General features: G+C 42.7%; 1 protein-coding gene across 2 annotated transcripts; it reads left to right on the top strand.

Moving 5' to 3' along the window:
• The first annotated feature begins 332 nt into the window (after positions 1 to 332).
• On the top strand, positions 333 to 20,111 carry senp3b (SUMO specific peptidase 3b). Of its 2 annotated transcripts, none has more exons than XM_085255217.1 (12): positions 333 to 732; positions 2,064 to 2,206; positions 3,735 to 4,409; positions 4,801 to 4,914; positions 6,940 to 7,051; positions 8,429 to 8,576; positions 9,557 to 9,604; positions 13,828 to 13,905; positions 17,068 to 17,205; positions 17,621 to 17,704; positions 17,831 to 17,881; positions 18,837 to 20,111. In XM_085255217.1, the coding sequence occupies exons 2-12, from the start codon at positions 2,119 to 2,121 to the stop codon at positions 18,945 to 18,947; spliced, it is 1,647 nt and encodes a 548-aa protein (XP_085111343.1). In that variant the 5' UTR covers positions 333 to 732; positions 2,064 to 2,118; the 3' UTR covers positions 18,948 to 20,111. The 2 variants fall into 2 exon arrangements, with proteins under 2 accessions (XP_085111343.1, XP_085111335.1); XM_085255209.1 differs by lacking the exon at positions 333 to 732 and adding an exon at positions 773 to 858.
• Positions 20,112 to 21,315: the final 1,204 nt, after the last annotated feature.

Raw genomic sequence — 21,315 nt, 5'->3', positions numbered from 1 at the left:
CTTAATGTCACTGCTTTCGCCTCAGAGTTCAGTTTGAATGAATGTGGGTCACTCAACGCGTTCCATCTTCTAACCGTAGACATGGACAGAACCTGTTGCGTGTGAATCTGGTTTCCTTTAGTTCCATGATGGTCTGCACGGCCTGGAGCAGACCAACAATGAAAGAATCACCTGAATAATTTCTAATGGTTCTGTTTGCACAGCAGCTCTAGGACCAAAGGCTTGTGCCATCCCTTATTTCTTTATTTTGCCGCCAAAAAAAAGCATATGAAGTGATTTATTGCAATGTGCAAACATAAATGGGCAGTACATATGGAAAAAAGATTCTAAAGATAAATTATACAGCCTGACTTTTTTTTGCTATTACAAAGGCTGTCTGCAATGTGTAGACATAATAATGGTTCATCCCCTGGGAGCAGACCAAAAGTGGCAAAACAAGCAGGAAACCGGTAAACGTTGAAGTCCGAGTTTGAGTCTTTCCAACCGCTATACCACACCATACCACGTGGGGGCGGTATAGTGCCTAACAGCTAATGGCCAATCGTCTTCAAACACAAGAAGAAGAGAGGAAGCGGAGGGAGAGTGTGGAAACAGCTACCCCACACTTGACTTCATTGAATGAGATTCAACATCAATTAGCGTTTGTTTTGGGTCAGTGTTGTGCACACAGAATACGCTCACATTCTGTCAGAAGAACGCGGATAGAGATTTCTACACCCCTACAGATCAAGGGTAAGCATGCAGTGGCAACATTTAGCTAGGAAACAAACACACACTGGGCGGTTTATTTTTCTGCTAGCATGGTATCTGCCTACAGTCCGCTTAGCTAGCTGAGGACAACATGGTTATAGCTCAAAGGTTAGCCCGCACACTCAACAGATAATTAAAGAACTCGGCAAATTTGAATAACTTCACCTTATTCCTTATGTTCGTGTTGATGCTTTGGTTGTCAATAGTCATGATATATTATAATAAAAAGGAGTTTGCAGTTGGTGTGAGCTTTATTCAGTCTAATTTGATGAAACAACGGTAAGCTAGCTATTAGCATTCACGAGATAGCATTGGTGTAGACTATTTCCTGCAGAAGTGTTCATAATGGAAGAGTTTTATTGAGAAGAGGATTTATTTAGTAATTTATTTTTTTAATCCTGCACGTAAACAGTTAAGTCCATAACTACGTGTAGTTCCTGTCGCTTTTTGTCAATGCCGCTGTCATCACACAGTGGTCGGAGTGAAGCTAGCAAGACAAACTGCAGGACTAACATCAGTGAGCAGGATAAGTGAAGCAGCGTGGAGGCACCGGGACGTGTATTCTGTCTGTGTAGCAAAGCCTGTGGCTGCCCACTGAAACGGTCCCACGCGTTAGTTGTAAAATTACGGCGTGGGGGTTTTAGGTCATTATTACTGCCTTTATATTCCTAGTAGCTGTTTTGTAATAATTGTGCCAAAATTAGCTTCAGTACTTCGTAACAACAAGTCAAGACTATGTAACGGCTTGTTTACATTCCAAGTGTTCAGTAAGATTAGAAAAGCGCTGCCATGTCAAATTAATGAAATTTACTAATACTTCTACTTTTTATTGAACCATAGGCTTTCATTCGTGTGAAGTTGTCTTTTATAGGCTACTTATGAATATGTTTTGTAACCACCCAGTTCTTATTTTATTGTAAGACATGGCGGGTCCACGGTAGCCCTAAAGTGTTAGAGACTCCCCTACAAAATACAATATCCCAGGCTATCCCAGGGTCCTGAGTGTCCTGTACTGCCTATGGAGCACTGTCTCAGTGTTGGATCTATGCTGAATCAGATCAACTCATGTATCAATGCTGTGAAAACACTCAACTGCATATCGTTGTAATTTACAAACTAGAATAATCTGCATGGAAATGTGTACTTTCATCTTTACATTTTGGTATATAACACTGCATCTCTATGAAGCAAAGTGATTCATAGAGTTTTCTTTTTGTCACTTAAAAATCCAAACAGACAGAAGCAGCTACTGTGTTATTCTGATGTCCACTGTGGACTTCATGAACTGACTGTATTCTCTCCCACCGTTGCAGACTGTGTTTGTTTGTAGGTGACGAGCTGGCGCAGGTTGTGGGTTTTTCTTGGATAATGCGAGACAGTGGTGGTAGCCTAGCCCAGAACCGCTGGCAGAGAGACCTGGGTCTGACCGCTGTGGGGCAGAACGACACAGGAGGAGGTTAGCACTCACTGTTTGTGTGTAAAATATTTACCCCCCAGTAGGGTGGACGTTCAGACCACTGGGTCAGGCATCTGTGGAAACCCTAAGAGGTTGATGGACACGAGGTCACTTCCATTTTTGAAATGAAATGTCACAACACACAACACTTAAAAGTAAAGAGGAACAACTTTACGGAGTTACTTGTGGCCTTCATCAGGGTCATCATCACCCTGATGACGTGTTGCTGGAGTCCCTGCACTGACTTTCTCATCCTCTCTGTGCCCCTGAAGTTAAATGTCGGTGATAAATGAGTGAATATTCAACAACAGTGTGGTGTAGGTTTATAAAACTTGCCTCAATTTGTTTTCCTTTTTCTTTATTGTGTCTCATGTATGTTTTAAGAACTTGCTTTTTATGCCATTTAAAAAAAATCGATCTAGTAACCAGTGAAGTCCAGCAGTGAGCTGTGGCCCTCAGGGGCCCCAGAAAGTCTTTGATTTCAAAGTCTTCATCAGGGGTGGGGAACTCCAGGCCTCGAGGGCCTGTGTCCTGCAGGTTTAGATGTGTCAGCTGATTTAAATGACCTCCTCAACATGTCTTGAAGTTCTCCATAGGCCTGTGAATGAACTCATTTGATTCAGGTGTGTTGACCCAGTGTGAGGTCTAAAACCTGCAGGACCTGAGGCCTGGAGTTCCCCACCCCCGATCTACTTGGTATCTAAAACGTGGACGTGGGTGGTGTGTGAAACCAGCATGCAGCTTAGGTTTCCCACCAGGATATTTCATTCATTTCATCGAGGATGGAGTGATCACAGCACACATCGATACCTTAATAAACACGGACTGAATGTATGCACACATGCTCTCATCTTATTATAACTGCTGCTTTTCTATAGTGTCTTTAAGCTCTTTTTGGTGATCATACAACAAACACTAATCAGACTCTGGTAGTCTCTCTTTGCCAGGATACAAAGGATGTCGGATTAACCGATACTAAACACACAGACGAATGATTGAATGTGTTCCCAGGCAGAACGTTTCCTCGTGGTTTTGCAGGGTCGACCCAAATTTGGACGTACTTTTCCAGATTTCGATTTTGACAAGATCCCCAACGTCACTGAGTGAAATGAGGCCAAAAACCAAACCTCCAAAAATAAAAAATTAATGATGTCCCAAGGAAAACTGAAGCAGCAGCTAGAGCTGTTACTTAAGGCTGTGTTCAAATATTCAAAGTAAGCCTGAGGGGGTGACTCAAGGCCTTTGGACAGCACTGTGGGGTAGATGTTATTTTTTAGTGAAATGAAGACGATACGATGCTTTTTTTAATGTGTCAGAGGTCCATGCTCACTACAAATGGGATAGTTTGGCCTGTTGGTAGGTGGTTGCTAAGTAATGTGATACAGATAAGTACAGATAAGTGTGCCTTGTTTATATTGTGTAGGAAGAGCTCATAGATACATTGTTACCTGTTGTAATGAGCTGCAGCAGTACTTTTGGGCTGTCGTGATGCCTGATTGGTCGATAATCACTGCTGTTTGTTTCATAGGTGGGATTCCAGCGGACCGCCTCATAGTCCCAGTGTCAGATCACAGTGTATCCACCCCCATGCACCTGAGACTGGAACATAAAGAAAAGGTGTGGACGGGTGAATATGTAGTGGATGAGGAAGATGGCATAGGTGGGACTGAAGCTGTAGGTGACGATGAAGTTAACAACTTTGATGGTGAAGACATGGGTAAGTTTGACAGCAAGAGTTTGGAAAACAACGAGGATGAAGATGTTGAAGAGGATGGAGACCAGGAGGTGGAGGAGTGGGGAATCTCAGATTTTTCTTCCCAGTCTTCCGAGCACCTTCATTCACAGCAGCACGATCATCAGAGACCAGAACAGAAGGCTGAAGAGATCGGCGAGGCCCCCGTAGCTCACGCACTAAGCCAGGCTGAAGCGGGAGACTTGTTTAGGTCCCGCCTAAGCAAGTACAGGGCTCTGAGAAGACTCGGGCGCTTGCGATGCCGTGGAGGTCTTGGATTTCGGCTCTCTCAGCACTGGAAGAGCTGGCGCCAGCAGGCCCGGTGGATGTGCTCCGTAAGACCCAGGTGCAGCCACAAAGGGCAAAGGAACACTCAAAGAGAACAGAGGAGACTGAAACGGTATGAGGGCCCCCCGTACGGGCACGAGGAGTATGACGGCAGTGATGACGGGCACACAGAGTCTGACAGAGGTACGTATTCGTGTGGGAATGCTAAGTAATGGGAATAGCAGGCATTTAAAATGATATGTTTTGTCAGTGGCAACAATCAGAGTACCATAACAAAAGTAACAGATGTTTTCAGTCTGCTTCAGTCGCCAGTTTTACTGCTTTTGTGAAAAAATCCCCACGAGGCATTTGAATAAGTGGGAATAATAATACATTTCCATAACCTGCAGTGACACCAGCTGTGATACGCTGCAGCGTCATGCTTAGTAGAGTTTAGTTTAGCCTCCCTGTTACTGTTAAAAGTTGCAGTTAAGTTACCTTTGACCCAAATTGATTTAACTGTTATTTTTGGAATTTGATAAAAATGCCTGAGTCTGCAGATTCCATAACAAATATGATTTCTTTCCTTTGGCAGATCAGCAAATAAACGGCTCCTCCTCAAGAAAGCAGGAGGACCGAGTGACCCTGGAGGCAGAGGTCAGGCCGGCAGAGCTGGCTCTTACTGAAGAACACACAAGTTGTGTGAATGGTATGTATCACAAATACTTCTAGCCTTGCCTTAAATGTTTGTGCAGTACCAGCGTGGGCAGCACGGACGCTCAAGGTCGTGAATGTGAGAACGAGGCGACGTAGGCGCTTCAAACTTCTACAGCATGGGCATCAAGTCTTGGACGAGTTTGAATATCAGCGAGCTGAAGAGGTCAGGTTTTCTGAATGTGAGAGCTTGTGAATGAGGCGACGTAGGCTTTGAAAATGAAAAACATCGGTGTGTCTAGCAGGAGGCTGACGGGCAGCAGCGGTGATTGCCAGCTCGCATCAAACATGACGTCTGCTCTGTCTTAATACCCAAAGACTTGAATCAGTCTTGGAGTTAAACACGTATCCTTACTGAACAGTCTGAGCTGCAGATGCTGAATGTGTCGTACTGATAGTGAGGAAGGCTGTTTCCACATAACTGTTTTCATGTTCCTTACGTCACATGTCTGAGTCGGGGGGACACTCTACACGGCAGCCCGGGACCCCATAACTCGAGATTCATCCAGCTGTCATTGCTTTTATCTCATATATATATGGAGGCACCAATCAGTCCACACACTTGTTGCTCCTCCATAATGTCCTGTTATCCTCAGCTGTAAACCTCACGTAACAGCTGCTTTGACTGCAGCGATCCGGACTTTACGTCCAGGGTCTGAGGTGTCCGCTGTCTTTGTTGGGTCTAGAGTTTGTCTTTAGCTGTGAGTCTCTAAACTGCTTTTAGACTGACACGTGTTTCCTGTAGTGCGTCCCTTCATTGTGACTGGGTGACGTCCTGGTTCATGTCCGTCCTTGTGTACCTCCCTGTTGTGTTTCAGTGTGCGCTGCTTCTCATGTCAGCATCAATGTGAGGTCCTACAGTGTTCATGTTACAGAGTGTACTGTAACACATGCTCACACATGTGTGATGCATCAGTAACAGTTCATGCTGTGTCTGTGGCCTTGTATGTCTCGTGTGTAACTGTGTCAGCAGTGCCGTGTCGGTCCAACCTGGTTCTGTAAAGTCTTTCTGGACCCGTGTAAAGCAGAGCTGTGTCTTTGTACCCACTCGTTCCCTGTTGTTGCCTCTGTGGCAGGTGGGTCAGATTATCCTAGTAATCGAGTATTCCACTGATTTCCATCATTGGCCAAGAAATATTTGGATGTCATTAATGAGCCGTGATAAGAGGAAAAGACGTCTCAACATGAACTGCTCGTTGGTTTCATCTTACAAATGTTTTTCATTTAAAGTTTGACATCTGTCAAAAAACAAATGAAACCTTTGTGTTCATGTTCTCAAACTGTTTTCAGCTTAGCGGTATCGTTTTCATGAATGTGGTTTATATGAAATCTAAATGAAGTACAAAACTAACGAGTTGCTGTGCTTTTGTGGAAGACTGACACTTCTGTTTAGTGTGTGTGGACATTAAACTATGGCAGCATCATCTTCACTGGTGCTTTTTGTTTAAAAACTGGGAGCTGTGGGGCTTAACGTTGTCACTCGCTGCTCCCAGATAGTTTGAAATGTGGGTGAAACGCTGGCATTTACATGGTGACAGCTAAGAGTTAAAGTGAAGTATTGACACAAAGAATATGAGTTGAATATAGACTATAGCTCGACTGCACTAAACACTGAACATGAATAATGTGGCGTTTCCACAGTGCTGCAGCTGCACACTGTTATTTATCCAGAGGGTAGCAGGGAGACCGTTTGTATGGTTAACATCATGTGTGATGGAGGCGGAACATGTGAACGTTAGCAGCACGTGAGCCAGAGCTTGTACAGTCTCACAGGTTTGTAACCCTGCTGCGTCACAGCCTTGTGCTCTTCATGGAGGAGCACAGAGTGTGTTTCAGTTTGTGCTGGACGTCCTCTGTTGTTGAACATCAGCCAGTATGAAACTCACTGCTCGGGTTTGCTCATTGTTGGTGCTCGCAAATGTAAATGCATGTATCTCAGCTGGACATGTTGTATGATGTTACCTGTATTATACCTGTGTGTGGCGCAGCCCTCATTCATGTGGCTGTCATCTGTCTCGAGGTATTCTGGAAGAGTCGCTACGGCAGTACGGCAGTTTGATCCCCATCCACGTGGATGATGTTGTGGAGAAACTTCAGGACATCTTCAATGAAAACTTCTCACACCCACACAGGTGAGACGTAGTGATACTGTTGTGTTAACAGTGTTCTGTGTTGTTACCATCCTTCTCTCATCCTTCTGTGCAGTAAAGGTTAAGCTGGTGTCCATATCTACGCTGTAATCTGCAGCACTACTCTGAGGGCGGTTGAGACCACGTAGAGCTTCAACACCATCACTTACTGATGCATATTTGAGACATGTGTGCGTCTCGTAATCAAATGTGTTTTGCTCCTTCAGGATTTTCTGGATAACTTGGGAGCATTTCCCACTATTAAAGTGTGTTTAGCTCCAATTTCAGCCATGTTGCATTTGGGAATGAAGCAGTTGATAAGGGGCCCCACCGCCTGACGCCTGCTGTTAAACAGGTTATTCCCTCCTGGGACTTAGCCGCAGTGTCAGAGTTTCAGGGCTGAGTTTTGAGCCTGTGGAGTGTGTGGGGATGAGTGAATTTTATGTAGCAATACTTCCTGTGGAAACTTTCCCTCCAACCACAGTGAGGTAGTTCTGCTGTGGACCTGCTAAGTCCACCAGAGGAAGGTGGACCCTTTAGGGGCTCTCTTTTTAAGGGTGTTGCATCCCCACACATGTTAGGGTGTTGTTTTTGGCCTTGATGTGACTGTGCACTCACTGGACTCTTGATGCTTAGCATGCTGTTAGCTCCGTACCGAGCTCGGGCGTGTCCTCGGTCGAGGTGTTATAGTCTCTGGAGCATGCAGTCTCCTGTAGTGAGATACACACTGTTTGGTTACACGAGCAACCCCAGTTCTCTGAAAACCAAAGCCGGTATCTCACCATGCTGCCGGACTTCATGGTCACATCAAAGAAACACTTGCCTGGTGTGGAGCCAGGGGCTCCTATAGAGGGGGTCTGGGGACCCTGTGTGCTTGAACCATCTTCTTGATGTGGTGGAAGCGGAGCTCCCGTGATTGGTCACACCAGGATGGCATACTTCATAGCTCACTTGGTTTTCAGAGAACCGGGGTTAGTGTGGCTGTGAACGTAGAGCAGGTCATCTACTCATCGGAAAATTGGTGTTTTCTTTATCCATTAGCTTTTCCAGGCTGCATGCTTCAGTATCCTTGGGGAAGCTGCAGAATCTTGAGTTGCTCGTGAGGCATTCAGCGGCGTGTGGAGATGGATAAAAGCTCTTAGAAACATGCTTGCATGAATGTTTGGGTGAATGAGACGTTAAGCTTTGTTTTCACAACTCACAACTTAATGTTCACAGAATCACTATGTAACTGCAGTTGTTTTGTTTTTGCAGCAAAGGTGTCCTCTTTCACTTGCTGTAGCGATCCTTTGATTTGGGCTGTGTAGTGAAAGCTTTCATTAGCGATGTCTGAATACATGGAGCTAACTGTACATCTGATTTTGATTCGTTCTTCCTTAGAAAAGCAGTGGTCCAACATCTAATACACTCCTTCCACCGCTCATCAGGATCTGTTGTAGCTAAAACCTTCAGAGTCAACTACAAGCGGCATGTTCTGACCATGGACGACCTGGGCACTCTGTATGGACAGAACTGGCTCAATGACCAGGTATGCTAGTACACTCTAACTGGGGCTTTTGGGGGGAATTTTGACTTAATCTTAGGCATTAGTGCACCTAAGTCCAAAGGGAGTCATTAAAATGTGATTCAGTACACCTGTGTTGTTCCTGCGGTGGCACATTTTAGAGATACTGCTGTTAATACTTCGTAACTTGTACGTGCTGTAAATGATGCAGGTGCATGGCATCGGCTGAGTTAGGTACGTCAGTATATGTTCTCGTTCTCCAAAGTCCAGATGTTACAACATCCAATGTTTCATCATCAAGAAAAGCAAAACAAATTAAAGCTGTGAGCAGTGATGACAGGACACTCACTCTTTGGTTTATTGTAGAGTCTTTACCTTCCAGAATAAAGTGCCATGAAGCGACTGCTGTTGTGCTTTGGGGCTATCGAAGTTAAACTGAACTGAATTGAAAATTTCAGTTGGCTGGAGGTGGAGTGGTGCAGTTGAGCCATTTCCTGTAATCATATTTAAATCAAACTCCTCAACGATCACGTCAAATATGCAGGTTTGTGCTTCCTGTCGTAACTTTGAGGCAAACTGTAAAACAAACTACTGAAGACTTTCCAAACCAAAGTTTCAACATTCCTTGTCAACCACAAAGTGTAATATCTGGAAATGACAAACGGCAGACTTCCTGTTGGGTTTGTCTCAAAGCTTCTCTGAACTGATCTTGGAAAGTTGCACACGTGTACCAAATTTCACCCACACAGGTGGAACCATGTATGCAGAATCATTTTGTACTGTCCACATGCCAGACCCATAAAATATGTACGTTTTCACCAGAGCAGATGCGTGTGCAAAGTTTAGGCCCTCAGCGAGGCTTTAAAATCAGACTGTGTTTATGAAAACGGCTGCTTGGTTTCACACTCGGGCCTTAAAAGTAAAGAGAATTGTATCAAAAGTGTTGCTGCCTGAGAACATTTCTCTTTGCACTTTAATTCTTACATTGTTTTTGTGTTATTCAGGTGATGAACATGTACGGTGAGCTGGTCATGGACTCTGTGCCAAAGAAGGTGAGGAAGCTGCAAACGAAACTGTTGCAGCTTGTGCTGTGGATGATTTACCTACCCACAGTTATTATTGTGTCGTTGCAAAAGCCATATGTAACATCTTCTGAGATTCTTCAGCCTTGTTTGAACCTTCTGTGCTGAACACACTGAAACCATGCTTCACTCGATACATCAGTGCACAAGATCAACTACATCAAATACTTGATGTATCATAATGAAAACAGCCACTCAGAATATATAAACTGAGTATACAAAGATCTTACAGCTGTGATATGTTCCTTCGTTTTTCATTGTTATTATGGTAAATATTTTTGTGGAGGGTCTAATAACTGAATAATAATAATAATATATTTAGAGCAGAAACTATTGATTATTTGAATTGGTGTAGTTCAATTCAGTGTTAATTATAGAGCACCAAATCAACACAGTTGCCTCAAACCGCTTTATATTATCAGGTTGGAGATCCTACAATAGTGCAAAGAAAACAGAAAAGCCAACAATCACATGACCCCCTATGAGCAAGCGCTGTGGTGACAGTGGGAAGGAAAAACTCCCTTTTAACAGGAAGAAACCTCCGGCAGAACCAGGCTCAGGGAGGGGCGGGGCCATCTAACGGGATCTGTTGGGGTGATGGAGGAAGACGGGACGAAGACAAGCTGTGGAAGAGATTAACAGTAACTAACGATTCAGTGCAGAGAGGTCTACTAACACACAGTTAGTGAAGAAGAAACACCCAGTGCATCATGGGAATCCCCCAGCAGCCTACACCTACTGCAGCATAACTAAGGGAGGATTCAGGGTCACCTGGTCCAGCCCTAACTATATGCTTTAGCAAAAAGGAAAGTTTGAAGCCTAATCTTGAAAGTACAGATAGTGTCTGTCTCCTGAATCCAAACTGGAAGCTGGTTCCACAGAAGAGGGGCCTGAAAACTGAAGGCTCTGCCTCCCATTCTACTTTTAAATACTCTAGGAACAACAAGTAGGCCTGCAGAGCGAGAGCGAAGCGCTCTAATAGGGTGATATGGTACTACAAGGTCATTAAGATAAGATGGGGCCTGACTATTCCTCATCACTTGATGTTTGCTGTCTGTACTGTATCACTCTGTTCCTTTTCAAACATACACTGTTGTTTTTGTGTAGCTTATCTGTGTAGTCGATTTAATTGGAAACTTACAGATAACGTCTTATTTCAGAGTGTAATCTTCACGTGGTTTGTCCAGAGCACTCTCTGATTCACAAACTAGTTATTTTCAGTTTTCACTCACTGTGTCTTCAGCGATTCACTAGCTTAGCTCATAGCCGACTTGTTAGCAGTGTGGCCTCTTGACCTGTTCCTCCTGCACTTTCCTGCTCATTAGGTCAGATGTTAATGAATAAGAAATACATGTAATAAATGTAGCCCGTTTGTGGAGGCCAGGATCACTGATTGGAAAAACCCGTAACTAGCCAGGCCGCTGTAGCCGGTGCAGTCAAAGGTAGCGTAGGCTCCGTTAGCTCTCCCCTGGCAGATTGACCTCAGAATAAAAAGATGGCTGGGTGACGGGGATGAGGAAGCATAGTTCTAAACAGAAGCCCCCGGTACACCACCAACACCTTCTTGTGTCTAATCGTTCAGCTGCCAGACAAAAACAAACCAAACTTGAGCAAATGATTTAAATACAAATAACCAAGAAAGAACAATATCGTGTCCTCAACAGCACCAAAGAGTAAAACAGTTAAATGTTAAACTTTAAACATTGCGTCCCTCTCTTCTAAGTCCCTGTTAGTACATTAATTAATAAACAAATGGATTTACCTGGTTACAGCAGGATGATTATGTTAGTTTAAAGGGAACCCCGGTTATTAAGACATGTTTGCGCTAAAATGTGTACTGTGCTTTCAATAACACATGTGGTATTAAAATATACTAAATGTTTTCCTTCTAAGCACATTTTATATAAAACCGATTTACCAGTAGGTCGCCATTGTTATTTACTTCTCAATGCACTCTGGGTAGTGACGTCACACGGTTGCACCGCATCCAGTTCACAGTTAGCAGCGCACTGGAAATCACTTCTGTTCAACCTTTCCAGTTTGAACCAGAGCAAACCGAAAACAGTCAACCAGCACTTAGTTTAGATGAAGATGAAAACAATCCGTCAAACGATGACGAGAGAGTGAGGGAAAACTACTGGTGTCTATGCGGCTACTGCTTGCCAATGGCAACGGCGTCTCAGAGCGTTTGTCTTAATCCAGATGTTCTTTGGGCAGCCCTTGTTAGCCTCCATGACCGGTATCCGGTCTTTAAGTGATAACGTGATGAATCCTGCTTCCGGGCCCAAAGTAGTCTGCCTTTAATAAGACTGTTGTGTTTTTAACATGTTTTAATGTTTTGTATCTTGTTCGATTTAAACTCAACAAGCCCCTAAAAACAGTCAGTGATCACTGTCGGCTTCTCACGGTTTTTATTACCGCCAATCATTTTAAAGCTCAGATTTTAAACCCTTACGATGTAACTGCAGCCCAGCCCATGTAGCAGCAGTATATTAATGACTAACCTGGTATTGTGGATGGATTATCTCAGTCCTGACTGAAGTTTGGTCCGTTTACAGCATCCTGCCATGCGATTACATTCGTCCCTAACCATTGGGAACTCTCATATGAACTTTTATCAAGTGGGGAAAAAAGTCCTCAGTTTGTTAGCGTTCATCCTCCAGCTTTACTGTTTATGTTATGCTAACATAGCGTTCACGTAGCACATCATTATATACCAGCTAGCCCAACTTCAGTAACCCTACAAACGTCACTGCTGTTTAGTCTTCATTTATGTTGGAGGAGATAGCAGAGCTGTACGTTTGAATTTGATAATAAATCTCTCAGTCAGAACACAGTGGTACAGGTACAGTGGAACCCCGGCTTACAAAGACCCCATTTAACGAAAAATTCAAGTTACGAAGGCACTTAACGGCAATATTTCTGCCCGTGGTACGGCAAAGTGCCCGCGTAACGAAATGGATAATATAGAAAATTTTTAGAAATTAAATTAAATTCCATAATGTTATGTACATGTACGTATGTATGCATGCATGCGTATGCTTTCTTCAACCTCCTCCACCAAGAACTTCGTCTACAGCCAGCATCGCCTCACTCAAAAGGCGATGGAAAAAGGTGCTTCGACTTAGGAAAATTTGACTTACGAAAGACCCTCTGGAACGAATTAATTTCATAATTCGGGGTTCCACTGTATATTATATTTAGATGGAAACTAGTGAGCTAACTTCCTGCTAACTCCTAATTCAGTTAAATGTCATAAATTCAGTTTTCATGGATGCCTGGATATTAAACTTAATTGATACACCTGGCAGAGCAGCCACACTGATCATTTTATTACAGATGAACAACTTTAGACAGTTTTTTAACTCTCAGTAATGCCGCAGTGATCATTTGACTTTTGCAGCTGAGTTTGGGCCCAGACATGGCTAATAACACCAGACTCAAAGACCGCATAGTGCTGGTCTACCAAGTCGTAACCAGGTAATAGGCAAGTTAATTAATACGGTTGCTACACTTTAAAAAACAAAACAGGTTAGCTGAACGAAAGCACCTATACTACCGACAACCAATACACGTCATCGTCCCAGAATGCATTGTGTGCGAAAAAACATGGCTGCTCCCACGGCTCCAAGATAGTTTCAACCAACAAAGATTTAATGAATAACAAATTTTTTTTAGTTTTTCTCAAGTATGTCTTTATGTAGTGGAGATAATTTGTAACATGTTTAGAGTAACTTGTCATAATAGTCGGGGTTCAACACCCCTGAGTCGTTCTAACCATCGGAAACCTCGAAGCACAGGCCGAGGTTTGAAGGCCTGATGCTCAGCCTTGTCCACCCCAGCTGGAAAAACCAAAACCAGTCTTATCTGTTGTTCTCGTCCACCTGGGCCTCACAGAGTTTGTCTGAATGCTAATTGATGTTCTTTTTATAAAGTGTGGAAACACGCCTGGCAGGATGTGTGGCTATCAGCAGACGGGTATAACGAGCTGCCAATTATGGATTAAGGAGCTTTTTTCCTTTTGCTGTCATGTTATGATGGTAAAAAAATAAAAAATAAAACGTTGGACTGTGCCGAGTCCTGTCTCTGGCTGCGATGACTGGAGCCTTGCTGCTCCCGTAGTAATGGTCTGTGTAATCCCATTACTACATGTTTACTGTCATCAATCAAAATCATTTTTTTTTCTTTTTCAGGTCCATTTTTTCAACAGCTTCTTTTACGATAAGCTAAGGACAAAAGGCTACGAAGGAGTCAAACGGTGGACAAAAAATGTAAGTGAATGTGGCCAACATACTCGGAGTAGTTTAGCAGCATATTAACACTTTGTATCAATATGCAGGAATAAAACAATGAGGAGTGTCGTTAGAGCTGGATGATAAAAGACATTCAGTCTTGTCTTTAAATTACAATGTAACACAAATTTATGAAGGTGGTCTAAATAATTCAGACCTCTCATGCAGACAGTTGCAACTAAGAACTTTCTGAACATCAGTAGCACATTTCAAACGTCATGACAGGCTGCACACGAGTGGAAACCGTGTTTCATCTGCTTAGAAGAGTTTGAGTTTTTCATTAAGTCGGTACATAATATCAGAGTCAAAGAATCTCTATACGACTCTGTGTGTGATGCATGATTGTATGATCTGCACTGGTCTAGGTTAAAGCCTCACTGTCCGTGGGGTTTTCTTACACATCTGGAGTAAGAGTGGGGAAAACCCTCTGCTTTTAAAACTACACAGATTAGTCTTCTCACTTTACTAACTCCACAAAGGTCTTGAGCCAGCCGCCCATTTCTTGAAGTCTTTGCTTCCAAGGAGAAAGACCCGAGTGGTGTTGAGCAGTAGTTTTTTTTTCTGGGGGATGAAACATTGTCACAGTTTCGAAACACATAATTGGTTCAGATTTCTTTTGTTTGAACACTGCCGTGTAGTTCTGTGACCAACACGGTGACAAAAAGAGCTTTTTCCTGTAAACTCCTGCAGATGTTGGCATTGTATGCAGTCAAGAAACTGGACAAGTGGAGGACAAAAGTAGTAGTAGCTGTCTTAAATATCTAAAGAAGCAGGGTAAACTGACAACAAGCTGAGGAGTGCCAGACAACTCAACAACTACACTAAAAATTGGTGGCAACCAGTCTGATAGAGTGATGCGTCCAAATGTGAGATTTTAGCTTCAGATTGTAGATGAACAGGTGCAGTAACGGTCTCGTCTGTACAACAGAGACTGCATGTCAGCCAGCTCAGGATCTTCTTAAACCTGAAGTAATACTGAATGCAGAACAAACTGAGATTTTGCGCCACCCTTCAGTTCCAGCTGGAAAGCATCTGACTGCTTTATTTTACAGCAGCGATGTCAAACACACAGGTAATGCAGCAAAGACCTGGATAGAAAAACAATGAAACCTGGTCAGTCGTAGAATGACCCACTCAGGGTTTGGACCTCAGAGATGTTGAAACTGGAATCCTCAAGATTCCTCCCTTTGTTCCCTTTGTTCCCTTCTCAAGGGAACAAAGGGAACAAAGAAGACCTTTGGACTGATCTTTATTCAAGCTAGAAAGTTTTTACTGAACCTGAGAGTTCAGGCTGGTCTCACCAAATGTATTTTTGCCTTAGATTTCCATGTGTGTTTGCATGTTTCAGTACATTTCTGACCGTTGACCATTTTCTGATGGCTCAGTGCTGTAAATGTCAGTTTGCTTCAGTTTGAACTTTCAAAGAACGTTGTGACATCAAAATGAAAATGAACATATATTTTTATGTCTTAGTTTTTTTTTTTAGATCTGACTGTTTATGTGCTCTTTTCATTCAAACATAACAAAGCCTGAGCTGTACGCACAGTTGTGTCTGCTCTGTGCTTTGGCTTTAGATGGAAATCAGCTGTTTGTCCAAAAACCACTGTGGTTCAGCTTTTTTATTTGGTATCTACTGACACTACCAATGGACCATTTTGATCTTCTCTGGGATCTTTAGTCAAAAACAAGGCGTCAGACTAACTTTGGTTAAGACAAAAGTCTAGTTTGTATTTCAAACATAAGAGCTCTGCAGCAAGCAGAGCACGGAGAGTTCATCTGAAACTGAGTCCAGTTCTTTCAAACTTCAAAGGTTCTTTGTTACAAAATAAACTTAAACTGTTTCCTGTATAGTTTCAGATAAGCATGTTGTCTTTACATGATTACTGTTACAGCTTGTTACAAACCCCTGAAAGGAGCCGTCCTGACTCGCTCTTTTAGTGCTTGAATAAAAAACAGTCAACTTTATACGTTTAGTTAGCTGCTTCTCCAAGTTAAGATTTGAAAGCCCGTCCCAGTTTTCATGAGAGGAATAATATAAACAGCACAATTACAATTTATTTTTTCAAAGGTTTAAACAGAATATTTTTTAACATTTAAATTGTAATTGTTTATCCACAGTTCCAGCTCACTTGTAAATATAAAATAGTTTTGGTTTCTAAATCTCATCCTAATATTATACACATAGAAGGCACATCATCATCATCATCATGCAACCTTACGATCTGATGACTAAAAAGATCCCACGAGTGTCTGGAGATTAAAGTTTTACTTTAAAGTTTTTTGTTGAGATAACGTGTGTGCCTCCGTTTCTGTTCGACCCTGATCATCCAGCATTGTTGAGCAAGGATATGCCCCGTTCCTCATTTCTTAGTTTCTTGCACGTTTGTCTTGTTCACACATTTTAAGATAATCAAACATAATGAAATATTAGACAATATTCAGTCCTGCTGCATTGCCCACCTGTGGTTAAGCTTACTGGGTGACCTGATGGCTGGACATGGTCAGAATTCATGGTTGAATCAATTGCAGTCGTCCAGGTCCCGAAGCAGCAGAGCAGCCATGGACATTACTCCGTCCTCGTCTTGTTATATTAATATATCATTGTTTAATATCACATGTTACCATATATTATCATATTCAATGCTGTTAGTTTTTTGAGAATATTCTGTGTAAAACTATCTTTGATCATCAAGGTGTTTTTGGATAAATGTGAGTAAAATTAGTTTGGTCTGAAACGTGTAACAAATATACACCAAAGCAATGAAATACTTGCATGTGGTTTATCTGCAGTACCTGTAAAATCCCATGGAAAAATGTTGTGACGGGTTTTTATAGAACTGAAAGCGATGATGTGATGACAGCCTTACTCATCTGCTTGTCTTAGTAGGAAGAACATACTTCTCACATTGTTAGCGTCTGGCTTTGTTTGGTTCATAACTGAATTAGCTCTTGGCTAGCAGCCGCATACACCACTTTACAAGCTTTTCCATCTGTGTGTTGGTTACATTGCTTCAGACCACATTAGGAGCACTGCTGGCTTAGTGTTACAGGGTGGGGGCGTCGTATAATTGAAAACCGACAGCTTAACCAAGATTTTTGTTACGTCTCTCAAACTCTCGTTTATTTCTGTTCATTTATCAGGTCGACATCTTTCAGAAGGATCTGTTGTTGATCCCCATCCATCTTGAGGTCCACTGGTCGCTGGTCAGCGTTGACATTCCTCGTCGAGCCATCACCTACTTTGACTCTCAGAGGACTTTGAACAGGCGTTGCCCAAAGGTAGGGATCAGGCAGCTTTTGGAAAAGGAATGAGTGGATGATAGAACGGTTTTTGAAGAAAGGTCAGTGGGTATAGATGCTTATTCTGTCAAAATGATTAATAGTAGCAAATAAGCAGCTGCGTGATATTTCTGGTAGCTAATATTGTTGCTTTTTAAAAAAACTTAGTATTTTTTAACACTGCAAATTTGTTGTAAAAGACCAAAGTTTTTGTAACCTCTTCAGTTGGGTTGTGTTAAACCCAAATGTTCGGGTCCAGAGCTGCTGCTCTGTCTGTCCTGCCAGTGATTCAGTTGCTGATAGGAGAGTGCAGGCTGTCACACCTATAGTGTATCCATGAACCTACTGCTCAAAGTCAGAATCTCTGTTTTTGGAAATTGCTCAGTCTCTTTGAACGTGTTCATTTTGATTCCAGCACATTTACAAATACCTGCAAGCTGAAGCCATCAAAAAAGACCAGCAAGACTTCCTGACAGGATGGACCGGCTTTTTCAAAATGGTAACACGACTTTTCTTTATAACACTTACCAAAGCTCTGGTGAGACTTTGAGTAAAAATCAAACGAGAAGTAGACTTTAGTTGAAATGGTACCATTGCTAATGCTAATGTATTTGTAATGTTGCAGAATGTGGGCCGCCAGAACAATGACAGTGACTGTGGGGCTTTTGTGTTACAGGTGAGTTTTCTACAGTGTGCATGAGGGCTGGGTGATATGAGGAAACTCTAATATTGCCATATTGTTTGGCTATATCGCGATATGTCTTGAGCAGCAAAGGGGGTGGGCTGCAGTGTGAGCCTCAGTGAGGTCGGGTTTTTTATGTAAATACCAACATGTGTGGTATCCACAGAAACTTTCAAGTCTCAGCCACAAGCTCATAGAAACCATTTCTGCAAACACCAAACGGCCAACACAACAATTAAAAAGGTTATGTGCCTAAACACAAACAACAAAGCCACACTCAGCTTCATGTAACCCAGCAAACGTCACATTGTCTAACATCAAAGGTTTCGTCACTCTCCAACCAAAACGATCTGAACCAGCAGCAAAAGAAGGCCACAAATATGCTTCAGGAACGATAAACAATAACGTGAACGGTTTCCTTCAACAGAGGCCGTCGTAGCTCTAATCACAGCTGGTGTATTTAACGTTTCCTTTGGTGTGTGGGGAGATGTTGACATGCAGAGTTTATTCATGTCGTTCGACAACCTTCTCGTGAAATCCAGACGACAGCGAGTCCGAAACTCCCGCTGTCACCATATTTCTCCCATCTGCTAGCATATAAACACGCATGCTCAGCACAGTGTGGCAGGTAGAACATTTTCCAGCTAGGAGGGGGGATTGATGATGCATTTGCAGCGTGCGGGAACCTACACTCGATGGTTACGATAAAACCATTTTAACCATCGTACGTATCAAATATACTCGATATATCGCCCAGCCCTGATATAAACACGAACTCTCGTTGTTGAGAGCTAGCCATAGACAATTTGGATTAGTCTGTTCCACTTCTTTATAGCATTTATGAGGGGAAACATGTACCTACTGCATAGATGGTAATTACCACACATCAGATTGTTTTAAATGTGTTTCAGTATCTGACCCTGACCTTTCCTTATCTGCTATCCTGCAGTACTGCAAGTGTCTGGCACTCGGGCAGCAGTTCAACTTTGGGCAGCAAGACATGCCCCGCCTCAGAAGACAGATGTACAAAGAACTGTGTCACTGCAAGCTTATGGTGTGACCCTTCATTTCCATCGTTTGTGGCCAGCTACACCTGCTCCGTCCCTGAAGTCTAACAGGATGGAGGGACAGTGTTAAAACAAGAGGAAAATGGGAGCAAGTGACTGGGGGAAAATAAACATTACAAACCTAACTTTTTCTCTTCCACCATGCAGAGAAATTCTTCTAGATGCGAACATTGTTTGACTTTATTTTTTCAGGTTCTGCTTCCCTCGGTTTGTTTGAAAAACACTGATTTAAATATCTGTCATAGTTCTTTGTGGTTGTGAGAGGCCAAGACTAGCTGTCTTATTTTGGGGATGTGCTAGTTATCCGTGTAAAGATAGTCCACTAGTTTTCTGGTTGGAGAGGGAGCACTGAGGTACGGAAAAGCCTGCGTCCAGGAGGTATGAAGGGAAGTCCCACAGTGGAGTTTGTGTTTAGAGGGCTGCAGTGACTTTTCCATCCAGCCAGTCATTACTTGACATCTTTGCAAATGAAACGTACCCCATGCAATGGCCACCGTTGTGGACGAGCTGTTCAGCACAAAATGTTTGCCAGTGTATTACAGTGTGAAACTTCCATGTACAATATTTTTAACAGTTTCCTGCGGTCTGCTCAGCTGGAGTTTAGTGGGAATCCATGGTTATGTTGGCAGGTAAAACTTTTTTCTGGTGAATCTCAGGGAAAGTTGGATTTCTGCAGCATCCATGAGTCCCGCCTCATGCTGGCCCACACAGTAGAAACTTTCCCCCTCGATCGCTTTCAAGTCATAAACCTTGAAAGCGATTGAACTGAAATGGCTCAAAGAAGTATATTTACAATGCATTTAATTTTTAATGTGTTTCAATCTCTGTCAGTAATTGTGGTAACATGTTTGGGTTTCATAAAAGATCAAGAAAAAAGACGATTTGTTTTTTTTCTTGTTATTTTTTTTTGTTTTTGTTTAGATTTTCTGGTTAGTATAAAAGCCATTTTGTTGAGGACCACAAATACACACCAGGCATATGTCCACAGTGGAGATACAGTGCTCTCTTATTCTTTTTATAACAAAAGAAAACTTGTGAATAGTTGTTTTTGGCTTTGCTTTTTTTTTTTCCAAGAAGGAGCTGATGCAAGAGAGCTGTTTTATATATCTTCTACAATACGTTATGACTGCTAAAAATAAAAATATGTGGCAAACGTGTGTGTGTGTGTGAAGGTTTTCACTCGTCCACATCATAGTAATGGAAGGACTACGTTCAGTTTCTTCAAGACGTTTTTGTCTGAGAATCAGTCCCAGATTTTAAGCCCTGTTGTCCCTAAGAGGGCCGTTGACCCCCTATTGATTCTCTACATAATCACATGAGCCAAGGTGTGAAAATGGGGTGGGTCACACTCAGCCAAGGTTTCAGGTGAACCCATTGCCCCCCATCATGTGACTTACTGAAGTCAAAAGGCCCAGGATGTGTGTTAAGGCGTCTGGGAAGGATCTCAAAGCTGTATCGTAGATGGCAGACGCTGTCGGTGTGAGACGCCACGTCTGTTCAAAGAGGGTCGTTCACTCTTTCAAACCTGTGTCCAAAATGTGGACATTAGCATTTTGAAAGAGTGTGTTTAACCGGCACGCAGATGTAGACAGCTATGCAGTCTCCATCAGAACCACTGTTTCTTCCTGCAAACGGGGAACACCCCATAAGCTCTGCAGATGTAATTTAGTCCTAGTCAAACTTTCTAGTCACAAACAGCTTGTGGGAGATTGAACTGAAATGACCTGTTGGCTCAAAGAACTATATTTACATTGCATTTAATTTTTTCCTGTCTCTGTCAGTGATTGTGGTAATATGTTTGGGTTTCATGAAAAGTTAAAGTAGTTAGAGGTCTTCTTGGGTCATTTCTTCATCACATTATGGTTTGTTCCTCGTGATAGTGATCCCAGTTCTGAACTGTCTGCTTTGAGCTTCCATGCTCTGTGGCTGCACCAAACCAGACTCTTTCTCTGGGGAAGCTGGGGGTGCACAGCTGACGGCCTTGAACATGTTGCTAAACTAACTGCATCTAGATATTATAGGATATCATTCAGTCCCATATTGATTGCATCATCCACAAAGTACAAAGGGGGCCTTGCAGTGACTACTACCAGGATGTGGTGGGTGAGGGGTGTGAATGCGTGCCTCATTAACCTGCAGTATCAGGTATTCAGCCAGCTCTTTGCAGAGGGGATGGTTGCAGACCCTTTCACACTGATACCTGCTGTAATGGGCGCTTCGATCACTGCCACAACACCTTTTCACAGTCCCTTTCTAACGGCTGTGAAAGTGAGGAAAGCCACTGCAGTATTTTTTGTGATAGGTGTCGACACTCAGACGATACATAAGCACTGAGAGAACAAGTCGTAACCAAAACCCAAG

The sequence above is a fragment of the Mchenga conophoros genome, linkage group LG3 (genome assembly GCF_057382185.1).
Source record: "Mchenga conophoros isolate Kocher_MC1m ecotype Shallow Benthic linkage group LG3, M_conophoros_male_GT1.1, whole genome shotgun sequence".
NCBI classification, from domain to species: domain Eukaryota; kingdom Metazoa; phylum Chordata; class Actinopteri; order Cichliformes; family Cichlidae; genus Mchenga; species Mchenga conophoros.
This window is presented reverse-complemented; position numbering and strand designations above follow the sequence as displayed.

Bases quoted from the DNA above. Each gene is read 5' to 3' on its own strand.
- senp3b (XM_085255209.1), top strand. The intron at 4,410-4,800 runs GTACGTATTCGT...TTCCTTTGGCAG, and splicing joins GCACACAGAGTCTGACAGAG to ATCAGCAAATAAACGGCTCC. The intron at 9,605-13,827 runs GTGAGGAAGCTG...TTTCTTTTTCAG, and splicing joins TGGACTCTGTGCCAAAGAAG to GTCCATTTTTTCAACAGCTT.